The sequence below is a fragment of the Terrapene carolina genome, unplaced genomic scaffold, assembly GCF_002925995.2.
Source record: "Terrapene carolina triunguis isolate 2854851 unplaced genomic scaffold, T_m_triunguis-2.0 Scaffold130, whole genome shotgun sequence".
Classification (NCBI taxonomy): Eukaryota; Metazoa; Chordata; order Testudines; family Emydidae; genus Terrapene; species Terrapene triunguis.
This window is the reverse complement of record NW_020664481.1, coordinates 38,794,897-38,816,357: the sequence shown is the minus strand read 5'-3', so window position 1 is coordinate 38,816,357 and position 21,461 is coordinate 38,794,897. Positions and strand designations below refer to the sequence as shown.

Genomic DNA, 21,461 nt, shown 5'->3' with positions numbered 1-21,461 from the left:
TAGCTAATATCACTCTGTCAAATAAGAAAATAATTGACTAGTCTGATTGAAAAAAGAATAGGAGTACTTGTGGCATATGATATGCATCCGAAGAAGTGGGTTGTAGCCCACGAAAGCTTATGCTCTAATAAATTTGTTAGTCTCTAAGGTGCCACAAGTACTCCTGTTCTTTTTGCGGATACAGACTAACACGGCTGCTACTCTGAAACTAGTCTGATTGACTTTCACCAAGATTTGTCTGAAGAGCTCTATTTTTTATGTTTTCCCCCATCCATTATTCAGTTCCTTCAAAAATGCACAAACTGAAAGTGTAGCCTTGTTAAGACATAGTTTTGTGTTTTGTATTAGGCTAGTGTATTGGTTGGCTTGAAAGCGATGTTTTTTGTTGAAACAGGGAGCAAGCTTTGCCCTGTATTCAGATCCAGTTACAGCGTGAGATCTGTGACTTCGGGAATCAAGTTGACATGCCATCTGGAAATGGAAGCAAGTCATCGGGAGGCCTGCAAAAGACTTTCTCAAAACTGACTTCACGGTTTACAAAGAAAACTTCCTGCACGAGTTCAAGTAATAGCGGAAGTTACTCTATCCCCAGTACGCCTTCGAAAAATGTCTTCATAGGTAACAACGCAGAGGAGAAAACTAAAATGCCCAGTAACATAGACACACGGTTACAAAGTATTTTGAACATTGGTAATTTCCCTAGGACTATAGATCCATTACAGCCAACTCAGAGCACAAGTAACCAAATAGTCAATGGATTTCTTGTTGAAAGGTGTGATAATTTCTTCAAAGCAGATGATGGCAAGGATGATAAAGGTATGAATTTACCAACTGACCAGGAAATGCAGGAGGTTATAGATTTCTTGTCTGGTTTTAATATGGGCAAATCCCAGCAGACTTCTCCATTGGTGAAAAGAAGGAACTCTGTTGCATCTTCTACAGCAACAGAACAAAAATCGGGAGCAGTGCAACAGCAACCACAGTCTATGTCTCACGCATCTCTGCATCCTTCTCAGCAAGGGTTGTCACAGCAACAGCAGTCACAAAAGCAGCAGCAGCAGCAAATGCAGTATTATCAACATCTTCTCCAACCAATTGGAGCGCAGCAACAGCGTGTATCCAGCAAATGGGTGAATAATTCTTCACAGCAGTCAGCACAAGCAGTTGGGGCTGGATTGTCTCATATTAGTCAGTGGAACAATCCTGGCTTCTCAGATCTGAGCTCTGATTTGTATAGCTTGGGTCTTGTGAGCAGCTATATGGACAGTATGGTGTCTGAGATGTTAGGACAAAAACCACAAGGACCTAGAAACAACACATGGCCGAACCGTGACCAGAATGATGGAGTCTTTGGGATGTTGGGAGAAATTCTGCCTTTTGATCCTGCAGGTGTGTATCTTTTTTTCTTCGAATAATTACATTTTATTTATACTTTTTACAAAGTAAAGAATATTGTTAAATGTTGGTAGTAATGATAACAGTGCTTTTCATCAGTGGATCCCAAGTGTTTTACAAAGGTCAGTAGGCATTAACATCTGTGCACTTTTATTTTTAACAGTTGAATGAATTGAGGTACAAAGAGGTTAAGGCCCCGATTTTTAAAGCTATTTAGTGCTGCACTCAGGGTCACAACATCTAACTGATTTAGGAGTCTAAATCTAATCTTAAAAAGAGATTTAGGCACTTCATCTAAATTCCATCTACTGATAGTGGAGTTTAGACTCGTAAGTGCCTAAATCAGTTTTGAAAAGATAGGGGATATAGGCTCCTAAATCAGTTACGCGTTGTGATCCTGAGCGCAGCAACTCCTAAATAGCTTTAAAAATCTGGGCCTAAGTGACACCTTGGAAGTTGTTGGCAAAGGTGGGAGTAAAACCTCAGTTTCTAGCCCTAATTTCAAGGGTTTCTGAAACTTTTTCATAACATGGACCACATCACAATACAAAAAAGGATCTTTCATAATTATCTTCATACTCACAACACATCTAACATCACAAAGTTTCTGCTGTGCAGAAATTATGCAGTTATTAAAACTGCTTGGAGAGACAGTATTTGGACTGGCAGAGGAGTCTCTTCCCCCAACCATGACGTTGTCTCTCAGTTCATATGCACCTGAGGGCTATAGAGACTTTTTAGCAACCAGCTCTCTTGTTTCTATTTGTATGTGGCTACTTTGTTCACTCATCTAGCTTTACTGCTTACAGTGAGGCCTACCCATTGTGCTTACTCCAAAGGCAGTCAGCACCATTTGTTAAATTCCAAAAGGGTAGTGCTCTGACTAGGTTTATTAATGCTAAGAAGGAAAAAAAAATATTCAGAGTGTAAGATAAGTATTTCTTTTAGTACTAAAATGAAAGGAGAAGTTACTAGCTGTGCCCTGAGGCCTTTTTCTTTACAAACAAAACAAAAAACCCCAACCAAATTTGGGGTCCCAATTACAGGGATGCTGTTAAGGTAAAATTGACCCAGAATTTAGATTTTGAGTTTAAAAAAAAAAAAACTGTCCAATGGAAATGTTCCAATGAACTTTAAAACAAAACCCACAATATGTAATTTGCACCCCTTGTAGCATTTGCATTACTGGACTGAGAACATGAATGCAAAACAAACCTTATTTTTTTCCTCCGTGCTGAAAGGAATGTGGAAAGTAATTAAACAGAGTGAATATTTTCATTCACTGTTTTAATAAATTGTTACATAGGTAAAGAGATGGTTTTATATATGACTTGGCCTTTAAAAACTTAATAAGTTGACCTCTTTAAAATGGAAAAATCAGCTCCTCCTTCACTTGAGTGCCATATTCTGAGCAGGGTGGTAGGAATCCTTAACTCAGGCTTTGCTTAGTACAGTAAGTAAAGGGGAAACTAATTTTGGAAATTGTTTTAAAATAATGTGCTTAGAACTTAATGTGCTTAGAGCTTAATGTGATATAGCTAGATTTTAGTATATTTTGACCCAGTCCCACATGACATTCTCATAAACAAACTAGGGAAATGTGGTCTAGATGAAATTACTATAAGGTGGATGCTCAACTGGTTGGAAGACCATACTCAGAGTAGTTACCAATGGTTCACTGTCCAACTGGGAGGACATATCTAGTGGGGTCCCACAGAAGTCTGTCCTGGGTCTGGTACTATTCAATGTATTCATTAATGACTTGGATAATGGAGTGGAGAGTATGCTTATAAAATGTGTAGATGACAACACAAGCACTTTGGAGGACAGAATGCTGCTAAAAAGGCTAATATTTTAGGATGTATTAACAGGAGTGGCGTATGTAAGGAGGTAATTGTTCTGCTCTACTCAGCACTGATGAGGCCTCAGCTGGAGTATTGTGTCCAGTTTTGGGTACCACATTTTAAGAAAGATGTGGACAAATTGGAGAGAGTTCAGGGGAGAGCAGCAAAATGATAAAAGGTTTAGAAAATCTGAGCTATGAGGAAGGATTTAAAAAAAAGTGAGTTAAATGTTGAGAAAAGAAGACTGAGGAGGGACTGATAAGTCTTTGAATAAATTAAGGGCTGTTCTAAAGGGGATAGTGATCAATTGTTCTCCTTGTCCACTGAGAGTAGGACAAGAAGTAAGCAACTTTATTTGTACCAATGGAGATTTGGGTTAGATATTAGGAAAAACTTTCTAACTAAGAATAGTTAAGCCCTGGAATAGGCTTCCAAGGGAGGTTGTGGAATCCCTTGCAACTCCCACACAGTTCCTTTTTGGGTCAGGACCCCTACAGTTACAACACCATGAAATTTCAGATTTAAAGGGCTGAAATCATGAAATTTACGATTTTTAAAATCCTATGACCATGAAATTGAACAAAATGGACCGTGAATTTGGTAGGGCCCTGACTATATTCCATAAGGATAAGGGTTTTTTTTGCATCTACACCTCCCCCGCCCCCAATCAGTGTGGTGAAAGCTCATTCCACTAGAGCACAAGCAATGACTACAGCATCACTTCAGGAGGTGCCCTTCCTTGATATCTGTGAAGCAGCCATGTGGGGCTCCATTCACACATTTGTGAGACATTGTCCCGGTGCAGGACTCCTCCGTTGATGCCTCATTGGGGTGGTGGTCTTCCACTTAGCTCTGCCTTCTACATCCTCACAGCCTCCTTCTACTTAAGTACTACTTGTCAGTCACCCACAGTGGAATACAATAGGGACCATCGCTCGAAGAAGAAGGGGAAGTTACTGACCTGTAACTTGAGGTTTTTCCAGATGTGTGGTTCCTATCAGTATTCCACTATCTGCCCTCCTTCCCCTCTGCTTCAAATCTTATCTGATTTGCCGAAGAGAAGGAACTGGAGAGATGGTCCCATGGCCTTTATCCCCTCAGACAGACACACCCTGGCTCACCTTGTGCATGCGCAGACCAATGGACACTATTTTCAAATTCTCTGGCTCCTGGTGCATGATGCACATGCATAACCTACAGAGGAATACAGATAGGGACCACATCTTGAGGGACCTCCAGTTATAGGTCAGCAACTTCCCCTTTCCCCTTATTCAGCATATGGAGATGCTGTGTACCTCTTTGTCAATACGTAATTTTTTTCAGCTATCTAGTTATTTAGTACTATATATTGTTTCACGGAGAGTTATCAACTGTGTTGACTAGTATTCATTGTTAGGGTCTTTTGCTGGGCTAGACAGCCTAGTGAAAGGATTAAATGAAGGGATAATTACAGTAGAAATAGCTGACTATGTCAGCAACTGACTCTCAGATTTCTTTTTGTCTGTTCAGTTGGCTCTGATCCAGAGTTTGCCCGCTATGTAGCCGGGGTCAGCCAGGCTATGCAACAAAAAAGGCAAGCACAGCACATCCGTCGCCCAAGCAACACACGTAGCAACTGGCCTCTTCCTGACGATCCTCACAGAACCTGGCCTTTTCCGGAGTATTTCACAGAAGGGTAAGTGAGACCATAGCGTCACCCTATACATTATGTTCTATCCATTCTACGTTCAAGTTGAACATAGTGGAGAAATGCTGTAAATTACTAGGTGTTTCCTGAGAGCTGTGTTAACTGCCATTGCTTCACTGGATTAATATTTTTCTAAAAATTACATAATTTTCAAGGGTAGGAGATTTGACCATTTTCTGCTTTGTTGATATTGAAGTGGTAACATTAGCTTGAAATGTCCTTTAAACAAATATTTTAGTGCAGTTGTATTTATACAGTGTATTTTTAATCTTAACATAAGAAGCGACGGGTTTATAATAAAGCTTAATTCAAAATGAGTTTATTTTAATGTCTTAAAGGCCAAGGATATTTATGGTCAGGGATGATGCTATGAAGCCACTTGGTGTGTCAGGGGATTGAATTGAGCTTCCTAGACATTATCGACTGGAGGCTGCTACTGTGGAGCAGCAAGAGCTGCTCAATCAACAAATGTGGATTCAGTCTTCAGTACATGTAGTGAGCGGTTCTGAGGGTTGCTACGTTCTCTAGTTCAGTGGTTCTCAACCTTTTCCATGCTGTGGCCCAGGGGTTCTCAAACTGGGGGTCGGGACCCCTCAGGGGGTTGCGAGGTTATTACATGGGGGGTCGCGAGCTGTCAACCTCCACCCCAAACCCTGCTTTGCCTCCAGCATTTATAATGGTATTAAATATATTTAAAAGTGTTTTTATTTATAAGGGGGGGTCACACTCAGAGGCTTGCTGTGTGGAAGGGGTCACCAGTACAAAAGTTTGAGAACTACTGCTGTGGCCTCATGTTACAACATGAAAAAGTTTCAGGATCCTCTTCCTATTTGTCCACCAAGGGAGACCCGCCTTGTACACCGGTTTGCAGCCCCCTGGTAGAGATCCCATGCTCATCTAATTCTGAAATAAATGTCTGAACCCTTTTGGAAATTCCTAAACCAAGTATCATTTGGATCTTCGGCCTAAGTGAGAGGTGATGGTGCATGCGTGTGTTTAATATGAATACGTATATATGAATGAATGAAAGAGATTTTCTTTTTTACATTCGATTGTTGCAGTTAATGATGATGTAGTGGCAGGACTATTACTATAATAATAATCAGTGAAACTTTCTGATTTCTATGTGAATAGATAACTCAAAAATATTCCCCCTTCTACTTTCTGCACAATTGGGGTTTAACCCAGGGGTCCCAGGAGTAGGGACTTCCCAACATTCAGCGTTTAATGTAAAATCCATTAACACTTCATGACAGGTACTGTGGTCAGGACAGTGTAGAAATGAGGACTGACTTCCTATTTCCTTACAGTGATGTGACAAACAGCTGGTCCGGTAATCAAGGAGACTCAGCCAGCTCAAGTGATGAGACCTCCTCAGCTAATGGAGACAGTTTGTTTTCCATGTTCTCAGGGCCAGACCTTGTTGCTGCCGTCAAGCAAAGGAGGTGAGCAGATATGTGTTAATATAAACATGTGCCACTTGAATATTTTAATCCTAACTTCATAAAATAATGGCAAGACAAAGTGAGAATCTCGTGTGAGGAGCGTTCAATTGGTGGGATTATGAGACAACCACATGAATTGAAACTTGTTAGCCACATTGGTCATATGGATCTGTAAGTATCTGATCTTTATGCAACTGACTCACAAATCTCGCTAGTGAGCCGTCACCTCCTCCAGTATAGTATCTTTCTGATATCTTTTCACCAATGTCCATTTGTCTTCTCAAACTCAACATGCACAAAAGTGAGCTTTTGAACTTTTCCCACCTTACTCTGTCACTATGGGTAATACCCCCATGTTCCCAGTTACTCACCCTTTTAAACTGGGGGTCATCTTTCAGTTGGCCCTCTCTAGACTCATGTGTATAAACCCTACCACTTCTTCCCACACTTCATCTCAAGCTAAAATTCTCATCCAAACCCTCTTTATGCATCTTGATTACTGCAACTTCCTCCTTTCTGGCCTTGACTGCTGCAGCCTTGTTCCCCTTAATTCTACTCAAAATGCTGCTGCTAAAATAATCTACTAGCTTGGTCATTCTACCATGTCAAGTTCCTATTTGAGTTCTTCCATTGGTTCCCCCTTCAAGTGGGCATCAGCCTCAAACTTCCTGTCTTTATCTTTAATGGCCTTGTCAGCTTGGTCCCTCCTTTTCTGTATGTACAGCTGCATTTTTTTTTTTTTTTTTTTTGGTATCCTATAAAGCAAATAAACTAATGAGCTTGATTAATAGCTAAAACAGAGCCAAGGTGTTTAATCAGTCTCAAAAGTGAATTACAGCAGTAGATTATTCCTGTTATACTACACATTACAACCTAATCATTTTGTACCTTCCGGAGGGATTGAAAGCTCTGCTGTGCCTCTGGAATTTTTCACTGATCCGATGGTAGGTGTGTAGCTAAGAGAGGAGTAATGAAGAGGCCTAAATTAAAAAGTGAATTATTCAAAGCAGTAGGCCCCAGATCCTCAAAGGTATTTAAGTGCTTAGCTCCCACTGGAATGAGTGGAAGTTAAATCTCTAAGTGCCTTTGAGGATCAGGGCCCAGGTCCCCTACTCTAATTGAGTATTAGGTTCCCAAGATGTGTAGTTTTCAAAATCTGCCATGTGGTTGCCCTTTGGTAAACCTAAACTATCAGCAAATACTAGTGCTGTGGCTGAACATATTTTAAATAATCTCCCATAATAACCACGGAATAATTTAGAGCCAAAACATGCAAATATAAGTAAATTTACCCATTTTGGGGGTAAAGGTGCTGAAAGCCAATGGCAACATGGCTAAATTTCCTGAAGCAGTGTCATATCCTTGGATATCTGTTTTGGAGGTGTTGCCCTGAAAGAAGTGTGGTGGAGCGAGATGTGGGTAAGGTTAATGCATGCAGAAAGCAAGTGAAGGATGGTCAGAACAATAAAGGAGTAGGGTATGGACTGAAGTGTCTGCAGCATATACCTGTGGTTTTAAGGGGCCAAGAACCAAACTTCAGAGACTTATTTTGCAGAGTTAGATGAAGAGGAATGTCTGTAAGCAGTTGTAGGAAAAAGCAGCAGCTGAATGTGGAAGAGTGAAAGCAGGGAAGCAAGCTGCCAGAGAACATAACAGTGTGTAATGTTATGTTGACAGATTCATTCTGGTAATCCTGTTGATGTCGAAATCTGTTTCCAGGATCATTGTTTGGGGATGGGGTGGGATGCGGGGGACGGAGTGAGAAGACACAACTCCTTAAGAATTCTGATACTAGAATCTTCCAAATGGAAGGTAAAAAATCCCACATATCTGAGTTGCAGGTGTGATAAAAATAGCTAGTCTGCAGTGCTGGTGTTTCTTGCTTATCAGCAAATACTGTACTGTTGTTTATTTGAGTTAATTTTTTATAACTAAAAGAACCCATCCATAGCTTTAGGTAACATGACATTTAACTAAAATATATATGAAACTATACAAGAGCATGGCAGAGTGCTGAGCAAAAGCAGATTTACAAAGGACTTAGTAAAAGTTGGGCCTTTTTTCATGATGTGTAAAAGCCTGAACATTGTGGGTTTTAGGATTTTTATCTCATTGATTTTTTTTTCTTATACCTTGTCTATCCTTACAGCAGCTTGTAGAGTACAGGCACTACACAGGCATGCAGTCTGAGAACCTTAACTAGGTCCTGAAGTTATCTTGACAAAGGTCAAGGATTTGAAGCACCTACATACTCAGAACTGTTTCATAATCTTCTCTACAATCTTAACCAGACATGGAAGATTAAAAATAGGTCTATAGTTGGCAAAACTGGCAATGCCAAGCAAGTTTCTTGAATCTGTTGTACATATGCTTCCATAAAGGTGACAGGCGAGGGAGGAAATAATTGGTTTTCTCCTGAGAACCCCTCAGCGCCAACTGGCAAAGGGTTCACTGTTCTGTAACATCAACTCCGATTAGGCCTGACTAACTCATTACACCCAACACATTGCTTTCTTAGTAGTTATCCAAAAAGGGTTGTGTAAGGTGTCTAATAAAAGCTCATATCATACAGTCAAGTCTCCTGGAAATGAACAAAAATCAGTTGTTCCTGCTGCTATTACTAGATCTATTCGTACCAGAGATCACAAGTGCTTACAGGCCCAAGCAGAGTATATAGGACTGCCTTACGCTGGCTTCATTCTTTTCTCTAAGGGTAGTTCTGGGTAATCAGTTTTCTGTCCCAAGGGATGTGCCATATGGGGTTTCACAAATTTCCAATTTTCAATGGATGTATGGTGGCCCACTGAGCTGTAGTGTGCTCAGTGTGCTGAGGCCACTCGGTGCTCTGTCTGATTCTGTGGGTGTGATGCAAAGGAATGCACACTGGAAAACATGATCCCAACTATACATATAAAATGACGGGGTCTGAATTACAGTAGCTGTTACCACTCAAGAAAGATCTTGGGAGTCATTGTGGATAGTTCTCTGAAAACATCCATTCAATGTGCAGCAGGAGTCAAAAAAGCTAACGTTAGGAACTATTGGGAAAGGGATAGATGATAAAACAAAATATCATATTGCCATTATATATATCCATGCTATGCCCACAACCTTCTGGTTGTCCCACTGGGAAAAAGTAGAGAAGGGCAATAAAAATGATGAGGGGTATGGAACAGCTTCCATGTGAGAGGAGATTAAAAAGACTGGGACTGTTCACCTTAGAAAAGAGACAATTGAGGGGGAATATGATATAAGTCTATACAATCATGGATGGTGTGAAGGCAAATAAGGAAGTATTATTTATTCCTTCCCCTAGTACAGGAACCAGGGGTCACGCAATGAGATTAATAGGCAGCAGGTTTAAAACAAACATAAGGAAATACTTCTTCACACAACACAGTCAACCTGTGGAACTCCTTGCAAGGGATGTTGTGAAGGCCAAAAGTATAACTGGGTTCAAAAAAGAATTAAGTAAGTTCAGGGAGGATAGGTCCATCAATGGCTATTAGTCAAGATGCAACCCCATGCTGCGTGTGTCCCTAAGCCTCTGATTGCCAAATGCTGGGAATGGACGACGGGATGGATCACTCAGTAATTTCCCTATTCTGTTCATTCCCTCTGAAGCAGTGGCTCTCAACCTTTCCAGACAACTGTACCCCTTTCAGGAGTCTGATTTGTCTTGCATACGCCCAAGTTACACCTCACTTAAAACCTACTTGCTTACAAAATCTGACATAATACAAAAGTGTCACAGCACACTATGACTGAAAAATTGGTTACTTTCTCATTTTTACCATATAATTATAAAATCAACTGGAATACATTTCGGTGTATAGTATATACAAGTTCGGTGTATAGCAGTATAAACAAGTCATTGTCTGTATGAAATTTTAGTTTGTACTGATTTTGCTAGTGCTTTTTGTGTAGCCTATTATAAAACTAGGCAAATATCTAGATGAGTTGATGTACTCCCTAGAAGACCTCTATGTACCCTTGGTTGAGAACCACTGCTCTGAAACATCTGGCAGTGACCATTGTCAGAAGACAGGATACTGGGCTAGATGGACCATTGGTCTGTCCCACTATGGCCATTCTTATGATGACTTGCCATTAGGGCATTTAAATGAGAACTTTCTATAGCTAGTGATTAAAATATACACCTCTACCCCGATATAACGCGGTCCTCAGGAGTCAAAAAATCTCACCGTGTTATAGGTGAGACCGCGTTATATCGGGGTAGGGAGAGGAACCGCTCCCCGCCCCAGCTCACCTCTGTTCTGCTGCCGCCACTCCGCTTCTCCCTCCCTTCCAGGCTTGCCGTGCCAATCAGCTGTTTGGCCTGGAAGGCGGGGAGGGGGAGAAGCGGAGCGGCGGCAGCGTGCTCAGGGGAGGAGGCACAGATGAGCGGGGAGCGGTTTCTCTGCACCCTCCATTACTTGCTGCGGCCCTCCCCGGGGCCCCCCCTACCCCAGCTCACCTCCATTCCGCCTCCTCCCACAAGTGTGCCGCAGCTCTGCTTCTCCCCCATCCATCCTAGGCTTGCCACGCGAATCAGCTGTTTGGGGCGGCAAGCCTGGGAGGGAGAAGAAGCAGAGCTGTGCCGTGTTCGTGGGAGGAGGCAGAGTGGAGGGGACCCCCGGGAGGGCCGCAAGTAACGGGCGGGTGCAGAGGAACTGCTTGCAGTAACATGAATTTGGATATAACGAGGTAAAGCAGCCCTGTCCCCCGGAGCGCTGCTTTACCACGTTCTATCCGAATTCGCATTACATCAGACCGCATTATATCGGGGTAGAGGTGTACCTACTTAAGCCAAACAAAACAAGGGGTGGAAGTTGTTAATACTGTGTCAAAATTGTGTTCAAGAGCTTCTGATCAAATCAGCCATTGACAGAGGAGCTACTGTTATGGGTTCCAAATTTTAACACTGAATCTTTTTAGTAATTGAGCTTATTTCAGTTCAGTTCTGTCACCAGATACAAGCCAGACTCTGTACTTGCTGTAACAGATAGCATGTGCAGAGCTTGGGAGCTACACTATACTTTTGAAGGATTTTTATTACTCTGGCTTCAGTGTATGAATACTCAGAACATACCTATATACAATTGGACAGAAAAAAGGTGAGCAACTAATTTCAAGATGTGGCCCTTTAACTACTAATTTTTTTAAAAGTTAAAGTTTAGATACTACTATCCCAGAATCCACCTACCAACTATTGTTTTAAGGAAACAGGAACCTTACTGTTAATGTTCTTCTCTCCCGTTGCTGGGTGAAAGATGCACAGAGAGTGAAAATGGAGACGAGTACACACACAAAGCTGTCAAATGTACAGGGTAAACAATCATCTTTCAGTCATCTTAAGAATTATATGTAACAACAGTCGGTGAAAAGATGTGCTTTTAAATGACAGCAAACTGTATGTCAATCTGTTGCTTTCTGCAGAAAACACAGTAGTGGTGAGCAGGAACATAGCACACTACCATCGCCACCTCTTCTTTCCACTGTAGATGATCTTAATCAGGTAAGATGAAAATTGCTTTTCTCTTTTGTTAATGAAAGTGACTTAGCAAGAGAAGAAAAACTTGATAACTGGATAGGTACTTCAGACTGCTCACGAGACAAATTTTTGTTAGTTCTGAATTGAATCAACACCAAAAACCAGTTGCATTGTAGTGGAAATCTAAAGCTTTGCACAAAATTTCTTAAGTATTAAAAAATAGGGAATCTTATAAAGCATCTTTGCCCCATTGCTTGTCACTACATAATTTTTTTTTTTTTTAAATTAGTTCAAGCCACATTGCTTCCCTCCTATTGGACTCCTGCAAACTGTCCCTGGAAGTGCTTTCCTGATTGCTTGTAGTGCTCTTTTCCCTTCACTTCCCAGATATTTTGGTGACAAACCAGAGCAAGTTGTATGCCCATCAGAGTGCTCTAGTAACAGGGTGGCATAGATGCAGGGTTAGTGGTGCTGCACTGTCAAGTAACTTTTTAAAGTGAGAAATGAACAGGGGACTAAATCACACCATAAAGTGAGCTGCCAGCCTATGGCTGACCACCAACATAAATGATAAATAAATTAGTCTTTGCTCTATAAAGATGTTATAGTAGAGCTCCACAAATCGTAAGTGTATTCGGAATACTTCATGAGGAAAGGTTGCATATAACTGAGAAACATATGCCTGTTTTAAGCTAATAGTCATTTTTATGAACAAAAATAGGGGAATATTCAAGCCTATGAATGTCACAACATGCTCCTTTTTTTTCTAGGAAAAAGGGTACCTATTACGCAAATATAAAAATGAAGGTTTTTTTGTCTGATCTGCTCAGTTGTCTCCTTACTGTAAATAATTTAAGACAAGTAAATAGAAAAATCAACTTTCTGAAATCAGAACACAATGCATTGATGTACAGTTCCAAAAGGAAATTTTGATTTGCAAAATCAAAGCTGATAATTCTGTCTTCACAGGATAATAAAACCAAAACCTGGCCTCCTAAGGCCCCTTGGCAGCATTCTTCATCCATTACAAACACACTGCCCAATCAGAGTACATCTTTGTATCAGATGAGTAATCCAGTCAGTCAGTGGAATGACACAATGCAGATTTTACAGTCACCAGTTTGGTCTACAGCCAATGACTGTGCTCCATCTACAGGGATTTCCTCCAATTTTGCCTATGCTCAGCAGCAACACTCACCCCAGCAGCAGACTTCCCAGCACAAACAGCTGAATAAGGGCTTTAAATCTTTTCCAGTAAAGCACGAACGCAGACCATCTTACCTGCATCAATACTAACTGCTTTTTTATATTGGAAAGATGCATCATAGGGCCAAACAGTCTTATAAATTATGTATATTATCTTTGTTTCCTCTTTGTGTATTGGCAGTGTTCTGGTTCTTTTATTATATGTGGAGTGAAAACTTTATGGTGATGTACATAGGTTTTAAATTTTTACAGTGCTGAGCAAACAGCCAATATATTTGTTAAATGTACATGAAACAGCCCAAAACTGTGATGCAAAACACTTTTAAAATGTGTATATTACCATTACTTTTCAAACCCCCTTTTTTAAAAAAAATTGCCAAGACTACCATGCAAGACACTGTATTTTATAGCTATTTTCATATAGATTTATAGTTAAACATCTGCTAAAATGCATTGACTTTTTAAGCAAATATAGTGGTTGCTTTTGCTCAACGCTGTTCTTGTTTAGATTTATAATGGACAAGTTGTAGTCTTTGTATTCTAAGTAAACCGCCTGTGACAACTTTTTTAGTGAAGTGGGGCAGCAGCTTTTAACATGCCATACAAGTGGGTTTGTTACAGCAGTGTTGCAGTCATTTCATTAATGTAAATATAGAGCAGCTGGAATCACTCAAACTTGTGTTTCAAATGTTTTCTTGGCTGCCAAAGGTAGATGGTATCTGTGTGGATATGACTATGCTGATTTTCAAATACACAATTTGATACTTCTACATTTGGCCAAAGGCATTACCCCCACAGTGCTCCTTAAATGTGTGAAACTATAGCTAAGGCTACTTGCATATATTTAAAGTCTTATTTCAGATGCTACAGTTAGAGTAAAAATTGTGAGCTGGCTCAGAAGAGAAACTAGAATTAAAATGTGGGTAGCAGATACTTAAAAGAATATTATGTGCCATTACAAAGTTTAACCTGTGGAATTTGGAATAACCTTCCAACCAAAGTGGATCCAGCAGTGTGTGACTGGTGCTTAAATTGAAGGAAAAAAAAAAAAAGGTAAATATATATGTATAGTTATCCCATTGTATATTAATTGATGTTACAGAAGATTCTTTATATAGTTAAAGCTTATTTAAAATTTTCATATTTCATCTTTAAAAGAGTAATTAAATCATAATATTTTCTGGTATAAAGTTGACAGTATTAATCTTATTTTTATATTTTCTTAAATCATTATACCATTCTAATATGTTAACTACTAGTAAAGTGGGGTTTTAGTTCTAACTACATAGAAAAAATTTTCCGTGAAGATAAAAGTACATTTATGTTCCCATTTTTCTACAAACTAAGTACATCTATATCTAAAGATACCAAAAAATAAAAATATATATATATATATATAAAAAAAATATACAACACTAATACTATTAAACATTTGGGCGTTTAAAACCCATTCACTCCTTTTGTTTGTATGGTGATGGGCTGTAGTTGCAGGCCCAGAATGTTACCTTTTGTGCTGTTTAAGGATGCCAATGTTGCCTGTATTTGATATACTGTCACCATGTTTTCTGAAAATTCATACTTACCATGTTTACAGAGAATTGTTTGCTGTACATAGACTTTTTACAGTAATGTGCTTTGCACAATCAGCGTGGCTTTTGTCTGTAAATTGTTAACGTTCTGTACTATTTTACTTTTGAAAACCCTCTGCTGAAAGTACTAGTCGTTATTTAGCTTGACAAATGGTTTGAAGTTTCCTAAAGCTTGACAATATTTGATCCTAAATTTGGTTGTATTTATGTCCCATGATTATTCATACTAAAACCAAAATGCAAATTAGGTTTATTTATAACTTTGAACTTTTCCTAACCAGTGCCAAAACTGTTGCTGCAGTTTTTGTAATTTACTGTTAATTACAAATACTGAAAGTTTCTAAACTTAATCCAAGTGAATTGTGGAAACAAAATTGAAACCATTTCTGTGTCTGCATTTTGACCATGTAGGTGCTATGTCCTGTGCTGCCGATTGTTCTGAACACTGGTAATTTTTAACATTGTTGCACTTGGCAAACAAGTCTTGCCATAAAATCTGTTTATCATTACACTGCCAAGTGCAAGGGTTTGGTGCTTAGTTAACTTACCCTTATTGCAGTGCTTCTTGTGAATAGCTAATGCTTCTGAACTGGAACTGAACATTTTGTATTTTACTTTTAAAGCGCCTGAAAGTAAAACCTATTTGCTTTATTAAAGATATACATTTAATAATAGGTCATACCTGTTTGAAATATGCTCCCGCCTGAAAATGAACAGCGTCTTACTTAAGATGTAACAAATTTGTAAATGAAAAGATATTGAGGAATATTAATATAAAAAATTGTCTACTTAATGACTTTTTAAATGAGTTGTCTGCACAGTAGAATCTGATATCAAATTTCCCCATAATCCTTATTTTAGGGCTACTTTACCACTAGGATGGAGTGTATAGCACCACTATTAATGCTCCTTCATTGGCAGTTAGTAATACACACTATTGCTTCTCAGCAACTTTCCTTCTCGACAACTCATACCCATAATTCAGCTTCTGGTGGTGAACATTTTGCACTCTTGCAACTGTTATACAGGCTAAGTCACTTTCCTTATGTACTGTTCACAAATCTATGAATGACTAATTACCTTTGCTTTTGGACAAAAGTATGGTATGGTGCCATTTCGTTTAAGTTACCCTAACTGTGTGACTGGAATACAAAAATCTGAACTGTGCAAATGAAAAAGCTTGTTACCTGCATCTTTTTTTTGCCAACAATGAAATAGGTGTACATGACAACTCATTCTAAGGAGAAAAGCTGCTAAAAGGAATGAATTCAGAGATGCTTGTTACCAGATTTTATTATAAAATATCTAACACATTTTCAAGCAAGTTAAAGTAATACTTTAATGTGACATTACTGAAACAATGAGTATTCTCTTATAAAATATTTAAATGCAGATATTAAACTCATTTGCTTAGTGTTTTCCATAAACAGATATCTACATACTATTTCTGAAAAAGTTTAAATTACTTATTTCCTTAATTAATCTGTTTTCAAGACAAAAGTCAGCTGTTCCTTTTGTTAGAAAATTAGAAGCCTAAACTCAGAATATTTGATTAAACTTTCATGTTTGGGAGGGAACCAACTACTCGAGCCAGTTCCATACTTTGAAATCCCATTTACATTTGTCTACACGTAGTAAAGTAGGTTTCCTCTTACTTACTTGTTGCATGAGTAGTGTTTCATACTAATCCCAAAAGTGCTTATGCTTACTGGGAAGAGCTTCAGTTCAATCTGCATAGTATCACATTGCAATCGTATGTGCAGCCAGATCAGTCCCTGTATTGTATCTGACAAATTCCTGACCCTGCATTTTTGCCATCTTGGAGTCTTGCAAAAATAAGATTTTTACAATAGTGAAAGTATTTTAATTTAAAATCATAAAATTATTGAAACAGGTGCATACTTAACCTATGATGTAGCAAACAGCATTATGCTCAGTCTTGTAGATTAAACTATTAATTAGAGCCAAGTGTCAGTTATACAGCCAACTGAGATCCAAGTCTGAATCCCGTTCCAGGATACCTGGCCCATGAAGACATTCTCCGAGGGAAAGATGGGATGCACTGGGGAGGAATAAATGACTTCTGATTTCTGCAGTGCCCATCTATCGGCAAAGCAAGTCAAATACAATTATACCAGTTTTACTGTGGAATTTGTAAATTCACAAATAGGAAATGAGTTGTAGACACACTTGGTTTAACCAAGAGGAGGGAGGAATGGCAAACTTAAACGGTTTGCTTGTCTTTCAGGTCCCTGACAACAATTCTCTAAAGTGAGTATTGTAACTAGACGCATTCTTGAGAACTACAGTATGCCCTATAAACCTGTGACAAGTGAGTGGAAGAGGGATAGGACACTAAGGGAGACTTAAGCTACAGTCCTCCCAGACCAAACAGCCATGCTGACTATATCATTCTCTGGGGTAACTTTAGATGATGTGGGGAATTGCCATGAAAACTGGAGAAGCCTGTCCCTACTCCGAGCCTAATCAGGGGAGTAGTAATAATCTTGCTTAACCTCATGGTCCAATAAGTGGTACTGGAGTAGACAAAGACTGTAAGCTCTTCAAGGCATATAGCTTTACGCATAACGAGGCCCTAATTCTGCTTGGAGTTTCTGGCTGTTACTGCAATACAATAATGAAGGTAGCAAGTCCCGGACTACCTCCAGTTATCTCCCTATTTCTCCTGGGTAAGTGGGTTAAAACTTGAGCCTTTCTCCAAAGCTCAACCTGCCCTCTGACACCCAGTGTCATCATTTACCACTTTAATACACTCATTTTCCAAAAGAATACGTGAAGAAATTCAGCTTGCTTGATTTCCTACTCCCCATTGTCACCTACCACTCAAGGAAGCGTGAAAGACTTAGGCAGTAGCACTTTTAAATAAAGGTGTAATTTTCCTCAAAAAAAGCCCCAAAAAACCAAGGAAGGGGAAGACTGGTACGAGGGATCTTCCACATATTTATCAGCTCATCACTACTAGGTTGTAAGGCCACAGCAACTCTATTCCTATAAGAATCTACTCCCTAATGCCTATCAGTCTTGGCCCCTGGATTCCCAGCTGATCCCTATCAAAGCTTGCTCTTAGCCAATCAGACAAAATGAGGGAATGTTGTATCCCTCAGAGCTCCAATTCAATCATGTCTCCATGCTTTATATAGGCACCATTGATGGGTGTCTAAGTTTGTGGGATCAGTCAGTCTTCTGTACACTAGCTGGAGTTGCATCAGCAATAGTAGCCAAATAAATAAGATTTCTGTGCAAGATATGCTGGTACCTATGAGAGAAAAAAGTTTGGAAAATTCAAAAGGGAACAAGACTTGATAGTTGTATTCCCTACAATAGAGAGATCAGGGTAGGCTGTGCCTAGACAGAATTGTAGTCATCATGCATATTTACAATTAATAAATGCCATCTTAGGTCATCTACTAAACACCCAAAATGGAAAAACTCACTCTTGGGAAATAATTAAGCCCTTTCCCTCCTCCTATCTTATTTTCTTTCTCCTACACCCAACTCCCCATATACCCTCTCCAACTCACTTTCATCCTAAAGATGAGACTTACATGGCTTATTTTTCAGCTGATGATGCAATATCTTGATGTGGTAACTGAACAAGGCTTATTTTAAGCCAAAAACTTTCTATAAAACATTTTCTGACATTTCAGTGTGTTGGGCATCTAAACTAGTACCTTTTCTATACGTGCACCACAGTGACTGAATTTTGGAATAAGTTTACTTACTGCACACATTCTGTAGCTCTTCCTTTATTTTGATATTCTACAATGCATCGAATCAGCTGATCGTTTTCCTCTAGTAACTAAAATAAACACAAGTTAGGGCTTTGCTTCTGCTACAGGTGCTTGAAATCTTGTTAGAAGTTGTTTATAGCAACTGCAAAAATTCCCTTCTGTTAGCTGGTTCTGCCTGTTTTATGATAATTGGGCTGAAAATATTTTCCTGCACCTTTCTCATGTTTAGGTATGCAGGCTGTGGTTTATTTGTAGTAGAGTAAGGCCTAGAACAGCATTTCTCAAATGCAGCCACCAGGAGTTTTCCCTGTGGCCATGACAGCCTCCTTGGCACAGATGGGAGAGAGGGGCAAAGCAGCACCCCTTCCTGCAGCACCTAGGGGGCAGGCTTCAGCTGGGGGACTCCTGGGGCAGGCTTCAGCCCCCCTCTCCTGATTCAGCCAGAGGTTCCAGGAGTGGGCTTCACCCTCCCCACCTTCAGCTGCAGGTTTCAGTCTCCCCACCAGCTTCAGCTGCATGGCTCCAGCCCCCCAGGGTGGTGTGGCTCTGGGCTTCGCCCCTCCTCCCCACCCCAGATCCAGCCATGGGGTTGGGGTTCTGGCTCTGGCCAGCAGGGCTGGCCTTACCAGGCACTATGGTTAGGAGATAGGAAGTGGTGTGAACCTTGGGTGTGCTCAGGGCAATGGGATGGGGGTGGGGAGAAGAGAAGCAACAAGGCCTTGGGGAGAGGCAGCGGGACCCAGGGGAGGCAGCAGGGGCCAAGGGCACCAAAATACAACTGTTCATTCCATAGGCACAGGAACTAGGGCCATGGGGGGTGCTGCAGCACTCTCAGGTTTTATGCAGAGTCCAGGGTCCTAGCTCCTGGCCCCGCAGGCAGGGGTCCTGTCTGACAGCCTGACCCCAGCTGTGGCCCCAGCCTCAGCCAGCTTACCCCTGTCCATGCCCCCGCCCCCATCCCAGAGCCATGCCCCTGCTCCCAGCCCCAGCTCTAGGAGGCAGGTGTGAACAGGGGCAAGGGGAACAAGGTAAAAAGGCTTTGCAGTTTCACTGGCTTTCAGCATCTCCACTATAAAAAGTTTTCTAGCACCATTTGTATATTTTTGTTCAGTCTACCAAAAAAAACCCGACAAACAAATCACAAGGATTTGGCCATGGATCTCTGCATATTTCTCTGTTTTCCCTAAAGTTAAGTGGTTTCAGACAGTTTATCCAAGTGGTCACCAGCAAAAGTTGGTGGCCACACTCTGAGGCCACTAAAAAAAAAGAGTCGAGACCCCGCCCGCCCGCACAAGCTGCAATAAGGCTCAAGGCTGCCAGGTGCTCGGCGCTGAACAGATACTGGCTCAAGGGGCAGGGCGGGAGGCCTGTATTCGGCGGGACGGCTGGCAAGTGTCTCGGGTACCGTAGGGTGCGTGGGGATGAGCCTTGCGCAGCTTCGCGGTGCGACCCATGGTACCGGCGTGGGTGAACCGCCCGCGCGCCGCTCGCGCATTGCAGTGATTCGGCGGGAGCCGAGCCGCGCCGCGGCCAGGCTGCGCGGAGGGAGACGCGGGCTCCGTGACCAGAAGCCGGGAACGGGGAAGGGAGCGTCCCCCACGGCCCCGCACACAGGGGAGTCAAGGGAGGACCCGGGGACTCGAGGGGCTGTGGCGGGGCCGGGCAGACTCACCCGCTGCAGGGTCTCTGGATTCACCTCCGCTTTCCCGCGCAGCCGCTCCGGCACGAAAACCACCGACATGGCCCGGACCCCGCAGCTACGGTCCGGCCTTTCTCCCCGCCACAGGCTCCGCTTAGCTCCGCCCACAGGTCGCTACCCCTACCTGCAGCCCCAAGGGGGGGGGGTGAGGAAAGCAACGTTGTAAACAAAAACTCTATTGCCGCCTCTCCCCCTCTAGGGGATTGGTTCCATCCGCACCGGAACTCTCCCAGATTCATCCCGCCCCACGGGCTGCAGCGCGGCCGCCGCTACTGCGGGGGATGGGGCGCTACTGCTAGAGCCACACAGCGGGGGGGGAGGAGGCGGCTGACTCCCGCTGGGGACAGGACCCTGGAGCCCCCCCCCATGCAAGCCGGGGACTCGACGGGCTGGGGCGGCACAGACCGGCTCACCGACTGCCGGGTCTCTGGAGTCACTTCCAAACCGCCGGCAGTTACCGGTCCGGCCTTTCTCCCCGCGCAAGGGCAGCTGGGAATCACGCCCGGCCAGCCCCAGTCCTTCCCCCGGCGGATTCTGATTGGCTCCGCCCAGGTCGCTACCACCCTGCAGCCCCAAACGGGGATAGGATCCACCCCAGCCGGGTTTCTCCCGGTCCTCCCTCTGCATAGGCTACAGCCGGCCCCCGCCACTGCGCCGGGGGGGGGGGTAGCAATGGTGGGGTGCTAAGTGGTAGGGGCCCCTGGGCCCCGCTTTGCGCCTAGCTCCGCGGGGACGCTCCCCCAGCCGCTCCTGGCGAAGCCCCCCGGCTCCGTACGAAGTATCCGCAAGAGCCCGCCATAGCTGCGGTTGGGGAACGCAGCTGGGCGGGGAGAGCTGAGTTCACAACACATCTGTGCTCCCTCGGCAGGATGGGGAGGAGCTTCTGGCCCCGCTGGGCGAGGGGGGTTGGAGACCGGGGTTCAAAGCTGCTCAGGGAGTTGAGGATCTAAATTTTGAATTTAGGCACCTCAGGTGCCAGTTAAGTAGCTAAATGCCTTTGCAGATGTAGCCCGTGGCTGTTTCCACACTTCACGGCAAGTAGGCCCCTGCTCACCTCTGCCAATGCAGATAGAAAGCCAGGACTGACTAGGGCAAGGGGAGCTTAGGGTTGGTGGTGTGCCAGTCACTGCAGTGCAGAGACACAGAGCCCAATACCTATTATAAGTAAGCCTGATATTGCACAACTGTGAGTATGGTGATTATTAGATCTAATCACTCCTGTTTCTGCTAGAAAGTCCCCTACTTGAAGGAAGTTCTTCTCCCTTAAATTTCCAGCAGGTTCTCTCTTTAACATAGGTAATCTCAGCTGTATTAACTAGTTAGGTTCAAATCACTTGCTTTACTGTAAAG

The 21,461-nt window shown here is 42.2% G+C and overlaps 2 protein-coding genes across 2 annotated transcripts in view; one reads left to right on the top strand and one right to left on the bottom strand.

Moving 5' to 3' along the window:
* The window catches only part of KIAA0355 (KIAA0355 ortholog), a 58,849-nt gene extending 43,515 nt beyond the window's left edge, over positions 1-15,334 (top strand). Inside the window, exons 9-13 of the mRNA XM_029911754.1 lie at positions 395-1,389; positions 4,749-4,914; positions 6,237-6,371; positions 11,811-11,889; positions 12,835-15,334. Of these exons, the coding sequence (XP_029767614.1) occupies positions 395-1,389; positions 4,749-4,914; positions 6,237-6,371; positions 11,811-11,889; positions 12,835-13,161 (1,702 nt within the window). The 3' untranslated portion in view covers positions 13,162-15,334. The remainder of the gene's footprint in view (positions 1-394; positions 1,390-4,748; positions 4,915-6,236; positions 6,372-11,810; positions 11,890-12,834) is intronic.
* A 1,915-nt stretch (positions 15,335-17,249) lies between these two features.
* SS18L2 (SS18 like 2) lies at positions 17,250-20,612 on the bottom strand. Its single transcript, XM_024195880.3, has 4 exons — positions 20,525-20,612; positions 20,085-20,235; positions 18,404-18,480; positions 17,250-17,937 (listed from the first exon to the last, which is right to left on the bottom strand). Exons 2-4 carry the CDS (start codon positions 20,151-20,153, stop codon positions 17,853-17,855), a joined length of 231 nt encoding a protein of 76 aa, XP_024051648.1. The 5' UTR covers positions 20,154-20,235; positions 20,525-20,612; the 3' UTR covers positions 17,250-17,852.
* Between the last annotated feature and the right edge of the window lie 849 nt (positions 20,613-21,461).

Bases quoted from the DNA above. Each gene is read 5' to 3' on its own strand.
- SS18L2 (XM_024195880.3), bottom strand. From the start codon at position 20,153: ATGTCGGTGGTTTTCGTGCCGGAGCGGCTGCGCGGGAAAGCGGAGGTG. The intron at 18,481-20,084 runs GTGAGTCTGCCC...TGTTTATTTTAG, and splicing joins ATCCAGAGACCCTGCAGCGG to TTACTAGAGGAAAACGATCA. The intron at 17,938-18,403 runs GTAAGTAAACTT...TTTCTCTCATAG, and splicing joins AGAGCTACAGAATGTGTGCA to GTACCAGCATATCTTGCACA.